The sequence below is a fragment of the Phalacrocorax carbo genome, chromosome 3 (assembly GCF_963921805.1).
Source record: "Phalacrocorax carbo chromosome 3, bPhaCar2.1, whole genome shotgun sequence".
NCBI lineage: Eukaryota > Metazoa > Chordata > Aves > Suliformes > Phalacrocoracidae > Phalacrocorax > Phalacrocorax carbo.
Genome location: NC_087515.1, coordinates 7,769,748 through 7,789,712, shown reverse-complemented (window position 1 = coordinate 7,789,712; position 19,965 = coordinate 7,769,748). Strand labels below are relative to the sequence as shown.

At 35.2% G+C, this 19,965-nt stretch overlaps 1 protein-coding gene across 1 annotated transcript in view; it reads right to left on the bottom strand.

The window, feature by feature from the left end:
* The window catches only part of RYR2 (ryanodine receptor 2), a 437,201-nt gene that overhangs the window by 38,581 nt on the left and 378,655 nt on the right, over positions 1-19,965 (bottom strand). The window contains exons 82-90 of the mRNA XM_064445463.1: positions 18,978-19,034; positions 17,774-17,873; positions 16,760-16,839; positions 14,632-14,708; positions 12,831-12,904; positions 5,610-5,690; positions 4,551-4,639; positions 2,774-2,902; positions 1,958-2,062 (exon numbers count right to left, since the gene is read on the bottom strand). Coding sequence (XP_064301533.1) covers positions 1,958-2,062; positions 2,774-2,902; positions 4,551-4,639; positions 5,610-5,690; positions 12,831-12,904; positions 14,632-14,708; positions 16,760-16,839; positions 17,774-17,873; positions 18,978-19,034 — 792 coding nt within the window. The remainder of the gene's footprint in view (positions 1-1,957; positions 2,063-2,773; positions 2,903-4,550; positions 4,640-5,609; positions 5,691-12,830; positions 12,905-14,631; positions 14,709-16,759; positions 16,840-17,773; positions 17,874-18,977; positions 19,035-19,965) is intronic.

Here is a 19,965-nt window from a genome sequence, read left to right as displayed (position 1 = left end):
ATTCAGTTAGATTGAAAATTTTATTTTCATTTTCTGCCTTACAGAGATTTCTTAAGAAGTATGACCAATATTACCTTGTTGCTTCCCAGTACAAGAGTAGAGAATGAAAATGGAAAAAAAAACAAAACAAAGAACCAAAAAATGCTAAGCAAAACAGTGATTTAGTTTTGTTCCTATTTAAATCTTGTTTCAAATATTCTCCGAAAGTACTCTGGAAACTCCCAACTTAAAACAAAAACCAAATACTTAGCCTAGGCAAGCCCCTCTTACAGACAACAGCCATATGGCAACTCCTTACAAATCCATTTAGCCACACTCTATGCCTTTGAAAACTAGTATTTCAACAGAATCTGAAAATCTTATTAATATATTCTTTCAATAAATATAAACTAATAAAACAGCCCACATCTACTCTGGTCTTTCCCAAGGCTCTACTGGCCCCCTAAAGGACCTTCCAAAAGCCAAGAGCTTGAGCTCCACACAAGAGAAAAACACCATCACTATTTATCATACAGTTGGAGTAGACCTTGTTTCTGTCATCTCACAGAATAGCATGAGTAATTCCACACACTACAGTGCATCTTGTGCAAAGCTTCTTGGCTCTCTCTGAAGTGACAGGATGAGTATCATTATTTTCTAGATGCAGTAATTAAAAGATGTTGTGAAGCTACTTCAGGCACAGCTGAGAGCATAAACTTGTCATTACTGTAAAAACAATTCTTGCCAATAGCCACATCGTATTTCTCAATCAGCACATAGCTACCATGTGTTTGACTCGCCATCAGTAACTACTTAGATGCTGCTTTCCACGTTGCTTTAGTGGTACAGGAAGAAAGCACAATAACCACCAACACGGCCTACCCAAACAAACATTGATTATTTTTTCAATTCCTAAAATAACAAAGATGTTCAAAAACCAGGACAGTATCTACAGGCAGTTATAAATACACTTCAGTAGAAATTCAATGTATCACCCTTGAAAAACAGGTTTCATTGTGATGCCATGTGCTGGAAGAAGACCTCTATCTAGCCATAAAGAATGAGAAGCGTACCTGTTGCACAAAGTCTACAGACCTAAGCAATCAGCCTACTTTCAGCCATTAAGTCTCAAGAGCAGAGAGGAAAATCATTTGAGCGAGACTAGTTTATGCAAATACTTACAAGGATACAGTTGAAGCTAAATAATAAAATCTAAAAACCTCAGAGCCTTCAGAGCTGTATTCCTTAACAGCAACTAAAATCTTTACAAGCTTATGACACTCTTCTCTGAGAATGTCAAATTCTGTAAAAAATTTAGAATCACTATGCTCAATTAAGATTTGCAATTCTTTTAAAAAGGTAAGAAGTTGAAAAAATGCACTGCTTAAGGATAGGATTCTTCTCACCTAATTTTAACCCCCTAAAGAGCTGTCTATGCCAGTCCCCTAAACTATTTCTATAGTTTATGAAATGGGTACTCACATCCAAAAGCAATTCACCCATTCTAATGTCTGATGACTTTTTCTCTACAAAGACTAGAAAAGGCTTAGATGCAGACATGTTGAAGTAGGGTTCAATAATGATGAACTCAGGCTTGGTGCAAGACACATCAATGAAGATGGGTCCTTCATAAAAGGCTCATGGAAATTGCAGAAAGTACTGTGACAGAACTTTGGTATGAACAACAGGAACTGGTTGGTCCTTTCTGAATATCTGTGATATGTTTCATTTGCAGCTTGATCTAATCGGCTTTGTGCCTGTGGCCAGTAATCCAATTACAGGCCTGCTATCCATACCTACTACAATTGTGTAATTTACTCCCTCAACTCTACTGTATTTTATCACCTCTGCCTCTTAATTTTCCTCATATTTCCCCTATTAACTGTTGTTATTAATGCCTCAAACACATTAACAAGTCTGTTTATCTTTTACATAAAAGTTAGTAACTTAAAAATGAAAAAGTGAAACAAAAAGATACCTGAGACAGCTTCATCTGCATGTGGGCAAACACATGAAGAAAACCAACTACAGCATCCCACAGCCTGCTGTGTGCCAAACTTTGCTGATTCCCAGTACACGGCCCCTGTTTTTCAGGCAACAACAACAACAACAACAAAAAATAAAAACAGAGTTAATTTGCAAGAGCCTCAACAAAATCAGGAAGATATACAGGCAGTGCATTAATTAAGAATTAAATTCCACTGAATTCCTAACCTATCATGGAAGAACTGCTATATTGTTATTTTGACAGAACTGATCCCAATCTCGTTTATCGCTGAGTCCACCTCAGGTGTATCTCTATAATTCTCAAATTAAACATGTGACTTCAGTATTTCAAACACAGCATTGATTCCTTAAAACAGCCTTATTCCTGAAATAAAACACAATCTAATGTTCTGTTGACGAAACAGCAACTATGGCTTGCTTTGACCTTAGTTCCTTAATGGATTAGCAAGGAAGACTTTAAAGTGGATAACACTGCTGCAGTCTAGGCCAAATTAAAAAACAAAACAAAACAAAAAGCTCTGCTACCTTATATACAACCAAAGGATGATTATTTACTAATAACTGTAAATTTTACTAAATTGCTAAGATTCCAAAGGAGTAGTGACAGCTATATATATATTTCAAAACTTCATTTCCTACATAAATAAATGCATTAAAATAATGTTGATGCATAAATGCATCTATATTATTGTTCTGTCTAGGTTACATCTAGCTACATTACTTCTTCATGTCAAAAGTATGATTAATTTTCTTTCAAATACATAAGATTCCAATGAAACTAATTTACCTGGATATACTCCGTAAGAGTATTGAAAACTTGTTTTGCAACCTGGATGGCTTTGGAAAAATTTCGTTGTCCTTGTTCATCAATAACATCCTTGCCAGAATAATACCAATAGAAATCACTAATGGATTCCTAAAAAGCAGTTGTGAGAAGCATAAAAAGATTATGCAATCAAACTGCCTCTAACCAGTTATTCATCAAGATAAGAAAAATAACATTAGATGGCATTCTGGGTTTAAAAAGTATTTAGTTCATAAAGGTTTGAAATGACCCCCCCAACGAGTCTCAAGTATAACTTCAAGGATTGTAGTTTCGTCTCAAGGGAATCGATAGGAAAACAAATAAACTGAAATAAATAATTAAAATCCCCCACAGCAAACCTAAAACAAAAAAAATTAGATCTGTTGGTCTCTGCTCTTAGAAATACAACTGTCTGCATTCTGAGAAGGAGTACTCAGTAGTACTACCATGCTGCACGCCGTTCATTAAACAATCTCTCTTTATACTGCGCGCTTGGCATCTAGTCAATAGTGAGACCGAATGTTGCTTTGTGTGCATGATTCCTCTTCCGTCTTCCCCAAAGGCGAGCTTGTTAAAGTTTCAACAAAGTAAGCAATGGAATAAAAATCATTGTATTTGGCCTTACAACTTCTACAGAATGCATGAGGATAAAAAGGAATGTTGATAACAGCAGAAACTTAAAAAAATACCAATTTTGAACATCTGGAATTCTCAGACCCAATGAATAAATGGCTAAAGGGAAAACAAATAGATAAATTAAAAAAAAAAAAAAAAAACAAACAACAAAACATATTATCTTGCACAGTGATTTTCAGAAAGATGAGAATAATAGGTAAAAATGATTAACAGTTATCACAAAATATATTTTCATGTCTTTCACATGCTCCAATCTAGAAACAAATTAGAGTTTTTTCTTCATTACTTTCTACTGGGGTGTGACAATGTAATGTTTTCATATTTAAGATTAGGGAGATAATTCAAATTAGAGAGTTGAAGCGTTTTTAGTGTAGCCTGATGTTGTTTTTTTCTTTTTGCCTTTTTTTTCTTCCTCCTTAGAAAATGATGTGCTGTTGTTCTGCTTCACTCCATGCCATCCCATGACTACCCATACAGCAGCCCAGTGTTCAGACTAAATCAGAACACAGATGAAAAAGCAGCCGGCTGAAGCTTAACTTGAATAATATGAAACGCACTTCAGTCACAGGGTAGTGTCAGTCGACAACTGGCTAATGTATTCACTGATACACTTAGCACATATCTACCTTCTGCCTGCTCTCGTTGGTTAACAGACTCCATTGCATTCTTGCATGTAACGGCTGAAATCAGTCTTTCACACTTTTGTCACCTTTGACTCTCTGTACAAAATAACAACTCTTAAAGAACTGTGACCAGCAGAGAATTGCAGCCTTTCTTATTAACCTGGGCTACAGTGACCAGAACAATGTCATGACAAATAAATGTGCTCCTCTAATGAACATTCTGTGATAAGGACGAATTGATTGATTTTGTCGAATCAACAGTGAATGATTGATTCTGCTGTAAACAGGTGGCAGCAAACCATGTATTGCTGAAGGAAATTCCAGAGAAGATAAGAAATTCGGAGTCTCCACATACAAACTCATGCTTTGTTATGAAAATAAATGAAATAAATAAATAAGGTACATATGGTAAATATTGTAAATAAGGTAAATATAGTATTGTTGTTATTGTCATCTACTTAATTAGTATATAAAGTATATTAGTATATAAAGTAACCTACCTGTACTCTTAATAAGTAATCCACAGTGGAAATGATAATATTAACAGTTGTGTTGTTACCAGTCTGAGTTCTCAGGTAATTCTGAAAATCTAAAGATTCAAATAAAAATTTAATTTATTTTTTTTTAAGTGTTAAAGACTTACAAATCTACTCCTGCAAATGAATTCTGACCTAACACTGATCTAACATGATCTGGGAAAGTATAGCTTAAAGGAAAGCATTTTTTTCTCTTGGCAACAAACCCTTTTAAGAGTTTCAGCATTTTATTGCAGAGATCACATACCGGTGAACTTCTGAAGTTAGAAGCTGGATTAGCTGGCTCATCTGCACAACTTTAACTTGGTCTTATTTTCATCTCATTTATGGCTAGTTTTCCACCTCTAGAACTCCATCAATATCAACATAATTACACCTAGCATGTATTTTGTTAAGCAAAAGCAAAATTGAATCGCATAATTATAAAATTCCTGATTACAAAGTCATAAATATGTCCAACGGCTAAAAAAAAGATCCTTTTGTCTTCCCTAACGATGACACAAAGAACACAAGGAAATGTACTTAATAATAAAAATACACTTAATATCGTGTATGTGTTTTATTTAGTTTTGTATTTTTAAAAGAGATGCTACTTCTTCAAGAAAGGTATTGTGTATGTTGCTTTAATTTCACATAGTTCTAACTCCCATTGTGCCAAACAGCACACACCAGAAAGCATACAAATGCCAAAGAACAATAAATGTAGCTTCCTGTTGTATTTTTGCTCGGACGCTGACTAAAAGTTATAAACCGTGTACATTTTCCTACATAAATTTACCTTCCCTAGTAGGTCAAGATCCAAAACTTATCATTTTGGAAACCATTCTCTTTTCTACAAAGATAAAGCTGATTAAAAAACCTGGCCATTTAACTACACGTAAATATTTTCCTTTCATGTACAGTCTAGCAGCTACTCCACCTTTCATAATATTTTACGCAGGCTGCCAAACCTGCAGCAGTGAAGAGCTTTTCTCTTTAGTTACCATCGCCTTGGCTTAGCTGACTGGCAGCCTGCCCACAAACCTGAATTATGTCCTTCACAAAGCAATTGAAGGAAGCGGAAGAGGTCACAGGTGAACTCATCATCCTGCATCACCTTTTCTCCTGTAGAAAAGCCAGATGGAAGCAGATTATCGCAGGCTGCCAAGTAACACCCCACAGCCCCTGAAGAAAATCTCCATATATAATTTTAAGAAGGAGAGAAGGGGAGAGAAAATTTGTAACCACCGATCTATCTGAAGCACATATGATTTGTGCTTGGCAGATAGCTATTTGGTTAAAAAAAATAAATTATGAAACTTAACTTTTGATTTATAGATATGGCAGCATGAGCTTGGCAACATTTTACAAATAATCCATGATTTACATTCTTGTTTGGCTTTGCTGGGCATGAATGCTGCATTACATACAAAGGTTAGGAGTGGATTAATTTGGTTCCCATTCACCACAAAACAAGGTACTTAAAAATACAGAAAGAGATGTCATCAAAGAGTAGTGAAAACCATTCCTCAAAGTATTAGATTTTTAAAATACTTTAAAATAACCCATGAAATTTACAGCTGTGTGCATTTTCAAGAATCATTTAGGCCAAAATATCTGAGGATTTAGTACCTGCCTGCTGCTAACACAAAATGGATGTTGGGCATTTGTCTCCCTTGACAAAATAAAGTAATAAACTTATGACTAACTAGAACAAATGCTAATGTGCTTTACTGTATTAGGCACTTCAGTTAATTTCTTGATAAATAACTAATATCCAGATGTATAAAGCTTCAAATTATTTTCTTGATTCTTTGCAGGAAACAGTACACTAAAAAGCCCTCAATTAACACACCATTATTTTAATTACACCAATACATACAGTTAACTTTGTACACTGACATGTGAAGAGGAGAAACAACCATTCACCCAGGAAAACAATCACAACTGGGGAAAATGTAGAACAACTAATAGAATTATATGGGAGGACAACAACATAGGTGTTCAAAACAATAAAGGCCACCTACTGAAAATAAGGACATTCCCATTTAGGACTTTGGAAGAGTATTTGGAATGTGTACGGCAACAAAAATGGAAGCCATCAAAACTTCTACTTTTTAAGAATATACATCATTTAAATATGTGGCCAAGTGCTATTTGTAGACAACAAAAGGAAAGGAGATCCTAATTCCAGACTTGTACTTATGGTAGTGGCAAACAATATGCAATTCTTTCTCCAAGAATGACCCAAATACTATAAATGACATTACATGACAATTTTCTCCATTTGAGATATAAATACCAGATATATAATTTTTCAGTCACAGAAGACTGAAAACCCTTTCAGGTAATGAAACAACGAAAAATAAATTACTGTTTCTGTCAGTGCTGATTACTGTATACATATATGCCCAAGAAGGCAAAATCAAGAGATGCTTATGCACTTAAAAGTATATTATTCAATATTATATGCAGGTTCAGCTCTGCAAGATACTTTGAAATGTTGCTGGCCAAAGGCCAGGGTACAGAAGATCCTGCAGGATTAGTCACTTTCTTTTTTTTTTAATTTAACCAAACTCCTGTCATGCTTAGTTACACTTGGAGTCATATGCTCTGTTGATCTAGATGAATATATTTTGCAAAAATAAGCATTACAGAAAGCCAAATATTTGGTGGAGCCTGTACCTTCACACATGCAATATGTGTAGCTTGACTGCTGAGATGGCGATGATTTTAAAAAATAACTCACAAGGAAAATTGCCAATGTATTATGGTTGGAAAAATCAAGCCCATAAAAGGCCCAATCATGTATTTCTTGCATATCAAGATACCACTGAATCAAAGCCATTTGTATGAATAAGGCTACAGAATAAGTTACAGCTTAATATTTTTCCACCTCCATTTTTCTTGCCCTCTTATCAGTAGGATTTTTCAGAACAAGAAGGAAAAGAAGTCTCAAGTTAAAATGATTCTAAACATTAATTTATGAAGTAATCCTCTGGTTTTTAATATGCCCCCTGGAATTTAGGAATTTTTATAATATAAATTCCAATTTTAATACTGGAAGGGTTTGGAAGGGTCTTTTCATTAGCTCCTCTGTAAAGAAATCACAAAATGGATACAAGTTATGGCAAAATTAGAAGGTGTTTAGGTACATCATTTCACATAGTCTGAAAGGTCCATTCATTTTGGAAATATTTTTACACATTTCAAAATGAAGCAAAAACCCCCTGTTCCAATCAGATTAGCCACACTAAGACTTAAAACAATCCTGGTTTTCAATTTCTACAGCTGACCAAAATCTGACAAAAACCAATGTTGGTACTGACAGGAATTTTAATTTTCACATGTAACTTACTGACTGCAAGAGGTGTCCCACTGGCAACTACAGAACTGAAGTGCAGGATCCACTTCTTTCCATAAATCTAAGAGAAGAACCTTTGCTGCTGTGCACACAAATTCATGCCAGTACGCACACGGATTTGCATATAGTATGACTTAGGTTGTCACAAACCCATGTTCTTTAATTTCTGTTGCTATGATGTATATTCTGTCATATATTTGCTCAGACATTAAAATGCTGCCATTGCTCATGCTGTATGTAAATGATATCGCTACACACATGAAGGCTTTAAGCCTGCAGTTTTTGCAAAACTGGTAGCTTGTGTTTGTGATATATAGGAATAGAGGTATCGTGTAGGAAATGAAAATAAGATTGAATGAAAAATGAAATACATGGGGTTTTTCCTTGAAAGTACATGTGTCCAAGTTTAGTAATTCTCTCTCTCTGTTTTGCTTGTTTGGTTGGTTTTTTTTAAATCCTCAATGGAAAAGATCTGACTTCTATTGCTACTCAGAAAGATTGGCCTGATGCTACGTATTACAGAAATATACAAATACTTTCAGCTTTCAAAAAGGAATGGGCTCCTTTTTGATAGCTGTTAAGCAAGAGCAAAGCTCTCCCATGATATACCAAATTAATTTATTGCTATCACAAGACCCAGCAGCATTGGGTTGGATTGTGAGTGCTGCATGCCTTTGGCTTCTCAGTTATCTGATTCAATTAAGAAAAGCACTTGTTTCCTCACAGAGTGACACGGAACAATTTCGCTGAACCGGAGCTACTTAAGTCCTCTTTTAAATGCAAACACCAATTCAAATACAGTGACACAGAGGTGGAAAACACCCGTCCAATGTAGGCTGGAGTGGATCATGTAGAATTTAAATACCCATTTTAAGTGTGACTAGGTTGGTGAAGGAAAAAAGCATATTTATTGATTTTACATTATCAGGGCTATTTTCAGCCATTAATGTGTTCCCTCATTATAGCTATTTATTATATGGCACGTGTACCACACTAAGTCAGTTTACTAGAAAGTCCTTTAAGTCCTACTATCAGATCAAATTTCATTATAAAACTGTATCTTTTTAAAATAAGCCTTCTGAGAACTTGTGGAGAAAGAAAACAATGCTGCCATACAATGTTAAAAGATTAAAAAGTAGAGATTTCCCGACAAAAAGAAAAAAAAAAGTAAAATAATCTAAGTATAAACTTAACGTCTTGAATTTTTTACTTCATATGATAAGTGGACCAAATCTCTCCAAAGGAGAAAAACATTGCACTTTCAAGATTTTTGTGACAGTGGAATAGCATAGAGTATGAGTGTTAAATGAAAAATGAAAAACCATTGCAAGGTAATAAGCATTTCTATATGTCTTTGGTTTTGAACCCCCCCTTTTTTGGAAAGGAAACAGAACAATCAAAACAAAATACATACAGAAGAAACAACATTGAGTACATCACAAAAACAAGTAAGAAACACATTTGCTAAAGAACCATCAATGTTGTTACCAGTGGGGGTTCCAGGGTTTGGAAAGGGAAGGTAGTATCAGTCAGAGGAATATCAGGACAAGGAGCTTACGATGAGGACAGCACAAGGAAACAGTTGGAATAGAGCAATAAATCTCACATCCATGTTGACGCAGTACAGGGCTTTCTACCTATTGCCAAGGTTGACGTGGGACCAGAAACGAGTACTGCCCTTGAGGAAAAGTTGACTCTATTCCCATAAGTGCCAACAGCAGTTTTTCTTTGACTTTGGCAAGAACAGTTTCAGGCTTATAGGTTGTAAACTCAATGGCAATTACTCATTAATATGATTCTGCATCAGATTCAGATGACATGAGAAACAGGCTACAGTGCACATTTTACATCCCATCATTTCCTTGGGAATCAATAAAATATCTTTAATTGATGAGTAATTAATTACTCATGGAGTAAGTCTCTCCCTTGAAAAAAAGGAATGGGAGAAAACATTTCCACATCTTTGTAGTATTTACAGACAGTTATTCATAGGATTGCAAACAGGCATATGATCTCAGGTATCCCACAAAATCTAGGATACTTTGAAACTGTTCACTACAGGAGTTTCCCCACACTGGCTGGGCTTTCATAATGCTATCAGGTATTAATACCAGTACCTGTACAGCTCTTATGTAAAGCACTTTTCAATGAATTGAAAAAGGTGTGCTTCATAATATAAAAAGTTATTATTATTTGAGGGTAGCATAATATCAATAATGTAACCCTGAAAAGGAAAAGCACAGTCTTTTTTTGGTTTGGCTTTGCTTTGTTCTGTTTTCTTGAATTTTCAATAGCTGGATATTAATACATAGAAAAGGTGTTGTTAGCAAATATTGTCCCTTTGTGCCAAGAAATCTTTGACATAGTGTGATTACGATATCTTGACATTGCTGCTGCTCAGTAACAAAGAAAAACATATGATCCTAAGTGTAGAATTTTGTTAATCTACCAAAATTTCCACTGAGAAGAAAAATAAAAATCCAGATCATCCCCCTCCCTGACATTTGGCTCATGAAAAGACATCTGCTGCGTTTGAGCTTATTGTTTCTGCTGAATGGTATACACATCTTGTATTTCAAATTCTCATTTCTCATGGTGACAGGAACATCTCATGGCAACTGCTCCTACAAAGCTCTTCTGTTACTTGAAGTAAGGAACCTTTGAGGTATAGGAACCTTAACACATCAAGTAGCTTTCAGAGCAAGAACGAACCACCTATAAACATCACTGATTCCTCTAAATTAGCAATGCACCACCTCTTTCTTGTATCAACTCCTGACCGCATTAGATAAACCTAGCCAGTGGCAAGTCCTCTCTTTACTAACCACCCTCAAATCCTCACTGGATCCACCACTGATTTCCTGTGCTTGCACAAATCAATGCAGCGATAAAGCCACATTCAATACACAACATAAATACTACAGGAGGACTATAGCACACGGCTTTGTGTATGTATAGGTATACTTTTTTTTTACGTTTTATTTTTTAACATTCATCCATTGCAAATACTGGGCTCACTAAAATGAAAAGAAATAAAAAAGAACAGAAAAAAAGAGTTTAAAAAAGCTTGCTGCTCTTACATCTAGTGTGCCAGTTACTGTGCAAATCCTGAGAAAGGAAGGAAGAACAAAGTGGGGAGAGTTGACACAAAAACCAAGAATTTTGGAATACACAATTTTAATAATAATAGAAAAGAACCCACTAGTTTAACAGTCTTACTGGAACAAAAAAAATCTAATGGTGTTCAGGAGCTGTACAGTGCTGACACAAAGCTAAGAGCGGGAAAAAAAAAGAATAGGCAGTTGTTTTTAATAATTACCACGCTCATGAGTGATGACTGAGGAAGGGAGGACAGGACAATTAGTTCAAAGAAAAAGAAACAGGGAAAAAAAGAAAAAAAGTTGAGAATTTGTTTTTAGCAAATACAAAATATAGTTAGTATTGGTTTTGGCAAAATTAGTTCTGTACTAAAAGATCAAATAAACAGAAAATAAAAAAAATCCCTCAAATGAGGAAGCACAAAAATACTCTAACATAGGTAGAGTCAATTATGCAGCGTTCAAAGATTTATTTATATTTGCATGCAAAATCAGTCATTTCTAGAAATAGAGGCAGTCAAAAGAAAAATAAGCCAATATCTTGACAGTCTATTTCAAAATCCAACAATGCAAATAATAAATTTAATTATTTAGTAGTAGAAATGTCCAAACAAGCAAAACATTGTGAAGCACAATCTTCAGTAAAACGTGAAAGTAACAGCCAAAACCTTATATGCCAGATAGCTGCATCAGTGCTCAACTCACAGTCTTGTGACCAAACTTTACCTGCATGGGTTCACTTTCTTTTGTTTATTCATTTAAGTCCAGCAGGATTTGATCTATAATTTAACCTGTGGGAGCACTTTTGGAGAAGCAGCATTTATGATTGGTCTTGAAGTCATTTAGTCAAATTTAGTAGTTCATGATTTTGATTTGAGACAAGCAGTTGAATATTCAAGAAATATGCCACATAAAAGAGCTACAGGCACAATAGCCAATGATATACACAGTGTTGCAGGTATGAATTATGAACCCCCAAATGCAATAATGATTATACAGTCAAGCTTTTTCACCTTGTTTTTAAGATAAAAACATGTTAAAAGATTAGGTCACTGTAGGATTTAAACATAAAAATGCACCATTAAAAATATGGAAGATAAGGGGGGAAAATGTGCTTTGGTAGCTCTATTAAGTCACATAAGAATGAACCTAATGTTCCCAGACAATCACAGTAAGGGAGTAGCAGAACTTACTGTCAGACAGAAGAGAGAAATTGACAGTGAACTGACAACATAGAGGGTAGAAAGCCAAATTGGTTCAAAGTCAAACGTAAAATGAAGATTTTTTAATATTTCCCCAAAGACAAACAGAAAATAATTATTTCAAAAAAAAAAAGATTTCCCAGCAGACTTTTTCCAAACAGCAGATACGGTTCCCTCAACCTCTACTATTTAACTTACAGCTTAACTACATTGTCTGGTTTTCATTCCAGCCAAGAAATCAGGTGGGATCTCTTAATTTAATTTTATGCTGAAACTGGTTAGGGACTTCTGAAATATTTTACATGCAAAACCACTGCTGTTTGTAACTGGAATCTATTTTTAATTTTATATGTAATGTCTTCACTTCTTCAGAATGATGGGTAAGAGTCTTCTGAGACCATTCTGAAACTCAACACACGCTAGTTATTTACTATTGACAAGCATGGGCTTAGGTAGGCCAATTAACATAAACCGCTCTTAGGAATCATATTTTAGCTTCAGCCTCTAGATGTATATTTACAGGGTTCTTTCAAATTCAGCTTGCTGCTGCAAAATGTAGAAGAGAAAATTTCACAGATGATTTCTGCCAAATCAATAGTACCTGATCCCTCTTCAGTCACCATGCCAAGGCCTTCTGCTTTGTTCTGACGTTCAAATGCATTTAGGTCAAGAACACTGCAATGACAAAAATGACATTCATCTTGTGATTAATGAAATATATGTAATATTTCATTTTGTGAAGATAGAGAAGGATTTGCGATTTCGTTTAAGTATATAATCATACTAGTCTCAAGAAAATGCATTTCAGTGGCTTAATACAAGTATCTGCTACAAGACTACAAAACTCAGCCCGACAGACTTAACCTGTTTTTGCCCTGCAAATGACAATAGAATTTCTCTCTTTATGATTGACCAAAAAAAGGGGAGTGTAAGTGTTTATGGCATACATACTCATTTTAGGTGTTACAAAGAAGCTATATTATTGACTACTTTTATATTATAGCTCAGTTCGTCCCAAGCAGCAAGGTCCATTAAGCAACTGTCATTATTAGTTCCACTCAGTGTTCCTCTCCCTCCACATTCTGAAAACCTGAAGCTGCCGAAGGGGAATATGTATTCAACCACCAGATTTGACAAACATATACTTTTACATATGTCCATCTGTGAATCTGCCTCTCATGGCTTAGCATATCAGCTAGCCATGGATAACTTTTGTTCATAAGCTAGAATGTTTATGAAAATCAGATGAATGTAGATGAACTACAGCAGTAGTTCTATTGGCAAGAACTGATTTCAAAGTGAAACTTGGCCAAAGACAGAGTTAAGAGAAAAGGAGATAACACTGTACCCTCAACATAACAGAAGACTGAACTGCTTGACCCAGGAAGACCCTTTTAGCCCTATGTTTTATGTTCATTAATACATTATTTATTGATATTGTTTATTCTTAGGAATTATATATAAAATATTTAAATATATACATATTCATATATACATAAAATCAATATAAACTTCAAGAAGCATGACTGGACAAAAAATGTTACAGTACCGCCACAGTTTATTAAAACACAGTATTACATTCCTTTTTGTGCCTTCTAAAATGTCCTATTAATATTTCTAACAAAGTTGGGCTTTCCCAAAATCTTTATGATTACTTAACATTGATCATTATCCTGTCCTATGCAGAATTAAAGGATACCTCCAGAGTTAAGAATTTGACCTTTAGGAATCACAGATTCATGGAATCATTAAATCATTAAGGTTGGAAAAGACTTCTAGGATCATCAAGTCCAACCATCAACCCAACACTACCATGTCTCCTAAAACATGCCCTCAAGTGCCACATCTACACGATTTTTAAATACCTCCAGGGACGGCGACTCAAACACCTCTCTGGGCAGCCTGTGCCAATGCCTGACCACTCTCAGTAAATAAATTTTTCCTAATATCCAACCTAAACCTCCCCTGATGCAGCTTGAAGCCATTTCCTCTAGTTCTTTTGCTAGTGACTGGGGAGAAGAGACCAACACCCACCTCGCTACAACCTCCTTTCAGGTAGTTGTAGAGAGCGATAAGGTCTCCCCTCAGCCTCCTCTTCTCCTGGCTAAACACCCCCAGTTCCCTCAGCCAGTCCAATGCTCTTAGCTCTGGCCTTGTTTTCTGGTGTATCTCAGGTAAACACAAATGCCACGAACATTAGTGAAAAGAGCTCTTTTACCAAGGTAAATCCATATCATATGAAGATTCTCATACAATGAGCTCCTCCTTGTCCTTTACAGCAAATCTATCACATCTAGGTGGTGTTTGCAAAAAGTACATAAAGGATCTTTCCAAAACTATAAATCCTAATGAATAAAATCTAAATGCAAAATAAAAAATTTTTAAAGTAGATATTTTCTTACCTACAGGACTGCATAAGACCAGCAAGGCTTTGAAAAAATCCCACATCCTTTTTATCCTTGAGGTAGTCAAGCATTTTCTGCAGTAAACACAAATAATTTATGGAGAGAATTAATATTTCTGTGTTAATCTATTTAACTTAATAATATATGGATTCTAAATTACTAGTGATCCTGGTGTTTTGAAATACCTCAAATATTTGCAAATTAGACAAAAGAGTCTTGCACAGAAAAATCCAGGTATCAAAAAAAAACCAAAACAGCACTTTGTGCTCATGTCCTTTACAGAAAGGAAGGTCATCCATTTTGGATATTCCTTCCTAAAACATGGAAAATAAAGACAGTAACTAAAGTCAACACAGCTAGCAGAATTTAGTGTTTTATATCACTGTTTGTGTTTCAAACACTACTTCACTGTAGTATATTATATAATCTTACCACTACTAGGCCACAAATTTATATTGACATTCCCCTTTCAGCACCAGATCAGGCTTGTCAAAACCTCAGTTTGTTTTAGATTATTTTAACTGCAACAGGATGTTAGTAGTCAGGTGAACATTTTTAAAATTTGTTTTACCTTTATTTTAATGTGTAATACCTATCTGATAATAGATTGCAGTAACAAGAAGTTACTCAGTGAACTCTGATTCTAGAATGCAACGTGTTGTTGAGTGAAGATACAGAATGATAACAGAGGTCCCAGATGTGAACAAATATTACAATGCTCAAAGATCAATCTTAGTAGGAATGCTACAAGAATTCATGTTATTAATGAGGCAAGACTCTTTCTGCAAATAACAAATATAATAGGAAAAATGGAAAACAAGTAACATCCAAAATGAAAGAGCACATAAGCAGACAGCATTAACAAAATGTATCAGCATAACCCCAAGTACACCCAAGATCACAGGAAAAGAACACCCCCATCAACACCATAATAATCAAAGCAAAGAACTCCAGAGGATGATGACTTTTCAAAGCCACTTCTGTACCTCTCCCCCCACCCATACCATTCTTCCCAAGGACGACTGAAGAGTTGATCTTAGGCCCTAAAGGAAAACCGGAAAGGGGAGCATAACACCAGAGAAAACTGGTAGAAATGAGGCAACTGAAAAAAAAAGCAATTCTAACTGTATTACTGATGATTTATATTATAAGTATGTAATTTAGATAAGCAGTGTTAGCATTATTGTAACCATAGTAATAACTACTTCCTGTATTCTGATTAGTTAAGGCTTTATAATTTTAAAAATTAGTTGTACCATTAAAAATTCAGATTAGATAACTATGTACAAATATAATGATTTTCCTAAGTAATTTAATATCATGACATCACAAAGAACTGGCAATGGTTCAAGCACAAACTTTTGTGCACAATTTGTGGTCATTCTGGTTAATTCCTGGTAATGATAGCCCCTGAAAAGAACATTATTCTGGGCTGCATTCAGCTGCTTCAGATGTTGCTTAACCTTGACTGTTCCCAATTGTCTCTGTTCTTCAGACTGTCCTACAGCAATGTAGTAATGGCAGGTATGAAGCCATCAGAACTCAGGAATCTTCAGCTAGTACAAAACACTGAATGTACTCTGGGTCAGTCTCTTCAACAGTGCAGAATATTGTTAACATATCGGACTTGTCCATTGCTGATCACATGATCTTACTATAGTTTAGTAAATCAAGTCTGAGTTCTGTGCTTCAATTACCAAGACTCTCCGTGGCATAAGCTAAGGAATTCCGAAGTTCTGTAACTTTTCTTTTTGGTGAAGACTGGAATCAGCAATTTTGCTTTACTGGCTACACGATAATGGAAATCTCCCAAAAAAATCCTTCCCTCCCACAGAATTCCTCTAGAAGTTAATGACTTAACATAAAATTTCTCCCTTACAGCTGAAGTGCATAATGAATTTATTTTAGCCTTGTATTCTGTAGATTAATTATAAGTATACAAATACAAAATATATACCTAGCAAACAAGGTACTTTTGTACACTATTTTCTTCTTGGAATGAGAGCAAGAGGATAAACAGCATTCAACAAATAGTCACATTACATAATGCTCTACTACAATAATAATGATGATGGTATAAAAACTATACTGACCAGAATAGGTGGAAAATAAATCAGCACTTTACCTGTTGAACGGTAGAATTTCCTCCATTTAAGATGGCAATCCCTAGCTTTAGGGTAGCTGCAACCATTGGCCCCATCTCACCTTAAAAATATTTTAAGATATACTTTTAGATCATTTGGAAAAATAAGAATGTTCGATTAACTTATCCATACGATAACTTAAATGGTAATTTATCAGGAGAGGCTTTTTTGTTTCTCTGGTAAAACAGACCTGTTTTTCTTTCATGGGCTATGGTGTGACAATATCTTCCTGAGTGCCTACAGGCATACATAGTGTAATGTATACACAGTACACAAAAGAAGCAAGACATAAGACAGGAAGAACTGAGCTCAATGAATATAAATCATGTTTCATTCACTAGAGCATCCAACAGTCAAGTTAAGGCCGGGTGCACAATTTTAAGCTTTCCAGTTTAACAATGTGTCTCCTCTGCGTGCCAGTCTAGATATGTTTTTCCTGTTTCTTCAGAAAATGACAGTGATCCAAAGTATTTAGTTACAGTAAAAGAAAATTTGTAAACAGGAATTTTTAAAACATCACTACTTTAGAAACAAATCACAGAACAGACAATGAAAGCATCAAACCTTTGAGTAAGGTGGCATCTAAGGAACAAAAGCACCATTTACCCTTGTGAAATGTTTTAACAAAGTACACCAATAAAGTAGATCTTTGGGGAGTGGGGGAGGGGGGAAGGACCTACGTCAGAACTGTTCACATCCCAGAATTTGGGGGCCTTTTTGTCATTGCATACTGCTAATGTTATGAACTTTTTCACACTTCCTCTCAAACGTCAATAAAAAATTAACAACAACAATAATAACAAAAACCACCACCTCATGAGAATTTTTCTTATACTTTTCTGGATTAGCTGTCAATGAATTTTGAAACTTTGGTTGTATTTTGAAAGCAAACTTTAGTGCCAAACTTCTGCAAGTTTTGCCCAGCAAGAATTACAATCATTTCCAAGATCGTTAGAAATAAGGTTTAATATGTAATTTACACAACAAAACATTACCTTTACTAGCACTGATTGTCTGCAGAACCATCTCAGCAGCACCCCGGTCGTGCAGTCTGGCTTGTTGATACAGAAGTTTTTGCTTTTCCATTTCTTTTTCCTGAATAAAAATTCCAGTCATTTAAGATGAGGACTTCAGTTAATATCAGTTCTCCAAAGGTTTTTGTTTTCTCTTAGTATATGGGCTCTATGGCAACATCATGGACCATTTTAATACATACATTGCTACTGAACAGATATTTAACATGTTCAAGTAATATGCTCCCCTTGGTATTTTTCTTTAATATGCTTTTAGCAGTTTATCTGAAAAGAGTCATCTCAATTGTAAATCATTAGGTTAGTTCAAAGCCCATGTTCATTATATATATACTGCATATATCAAACTTGCACTTTTGTGCGATGTTTTTGTGCAACAGTTCATACTCTTAAGGATCTTCTATAGCATGACCATAACTTCATACTGCTCAGTATGTGGCTCTTGAGTTGCAAGTTGTTGCTGAATACCAGAGTAACAGAAGCATCTCAGAATTTTTTTCAAAACATATCATTATAGTACAATATGGATTGTGCACCCTACCAACAGAATATTTAATAGAATACACTGTGCTTTTATATTTTGCATTCTCTAGCGGCAACAAACAATACTGCATGGCGTTGCTTGAGCAATGGTGAAGTTTGTTCTTTATTATTTAAAATACTACCGAAAACATAAAGAAGAACATAAAGAGCAAACATAAAGGCACAGTTAATTCCAGATGAGTTTGAACTTTCACCAAGTTAATTGAAGTTTGCTGGAGAATTGAGGATGACTAAGCAGTATAAGTTGCAAAATGGAAGTTGCATAGAGCCCTATGACAGTGAGTCCGTCAGATGGCGTGGTAAAAAGCTTACTCAAAAGGAACATGACACAATCAGTTAGTATCATGTCCAAAAACACAACGCCCAAAAACATGTATGACCTAAAAGCAGGAACAGCTGCAGCAGAAGTAGCCAGAATGACAGCTTTGCTGCCATAAACTTTCCATCCAAGTTACGGAAAAAAGACATTGGAAGATGGAAGAGGTTTAAAAAATGAAGGCTTGCTAAATAGAGGGTATGAATAATAAATTAAAAAAGAAGAGATAAAAAAGAGAAGTATGTTCAAATGAATGGAAAAGAAACCTTTAACTCAAAAGCAAACCAACACAGACATTTATGCTGTTACCAGAGAGTTCTCGCCGAGGCTGGCAAATTTGTTTCTTAAATCTTTGATAATATCGTGCTGCGGAAACAAAATTCATCAGGGTTTTTTTTTTTCACACTATTAGCTCTCCTGTGGTTAAATTGTATCTTTCTTTTTTCTTTAAATTATGTGACAGATCTAGATGGAGGCACAAAAAGGAAAAAAAAAAAATGGCAGCTTTGCTTCATATTTAGCCATGCTAAGGTTTGAAAGTTTTGCCTTCATGTTTAAACCTCTTCCTGGGAGCTCAACAAAAACAAAACAGAAACATACACACATACACACACACACACACACACCACACGCACAAACCACCAGAAAATCATGACATCACAGGTTCGATATAGCTGCAGTAAAATATTTTCATTTGCTTCAGATGCCACTGAAAACTGATTAGCATTTCTTTTTTAAAAAACTATTTCCTATTTCTTAGTTACTTTTAGTTTTAGACCCAACAATCTTTCGTTTTTCTTCCTTTGCAAGAGTTATTATTCACTTTTGTTCAGAAGCCTAACATCAGCTATACTACTTTCATTATACAATATTTTTTGATTAGTTTATAAGAATGCTTATAGTGAGGATGCATCTGCATAATCTGCTGACTAAAAGAAGGGGTACGCACACTTGCAGTGGCACTATAGAAGAACAGTAGAAACAGGCATTGCCAAAAAGCTTAAAGTGGGAAGAGTGGCATTTTCCGTGGAAATCAAGATGTCTCGGTAACTAGTAACAAAGCAGACAAAAAACAGACCCACCAACAAAAAACCACCACAAACATTTCTTCTAAAAGCAACCATTCCTTTGATGATAACCCCCAAAGATCATGGTTCCTTCTTCAGCCTGACAATGCTTTTTCACTGTTGTTTTCTACATGCAATGTTAATACATGTATATACATGTATATGTGATGGCAGCACTTATATGAAGTAGGCCACCCACTGCATACAAAGTATACTGAATTAATAGAGCT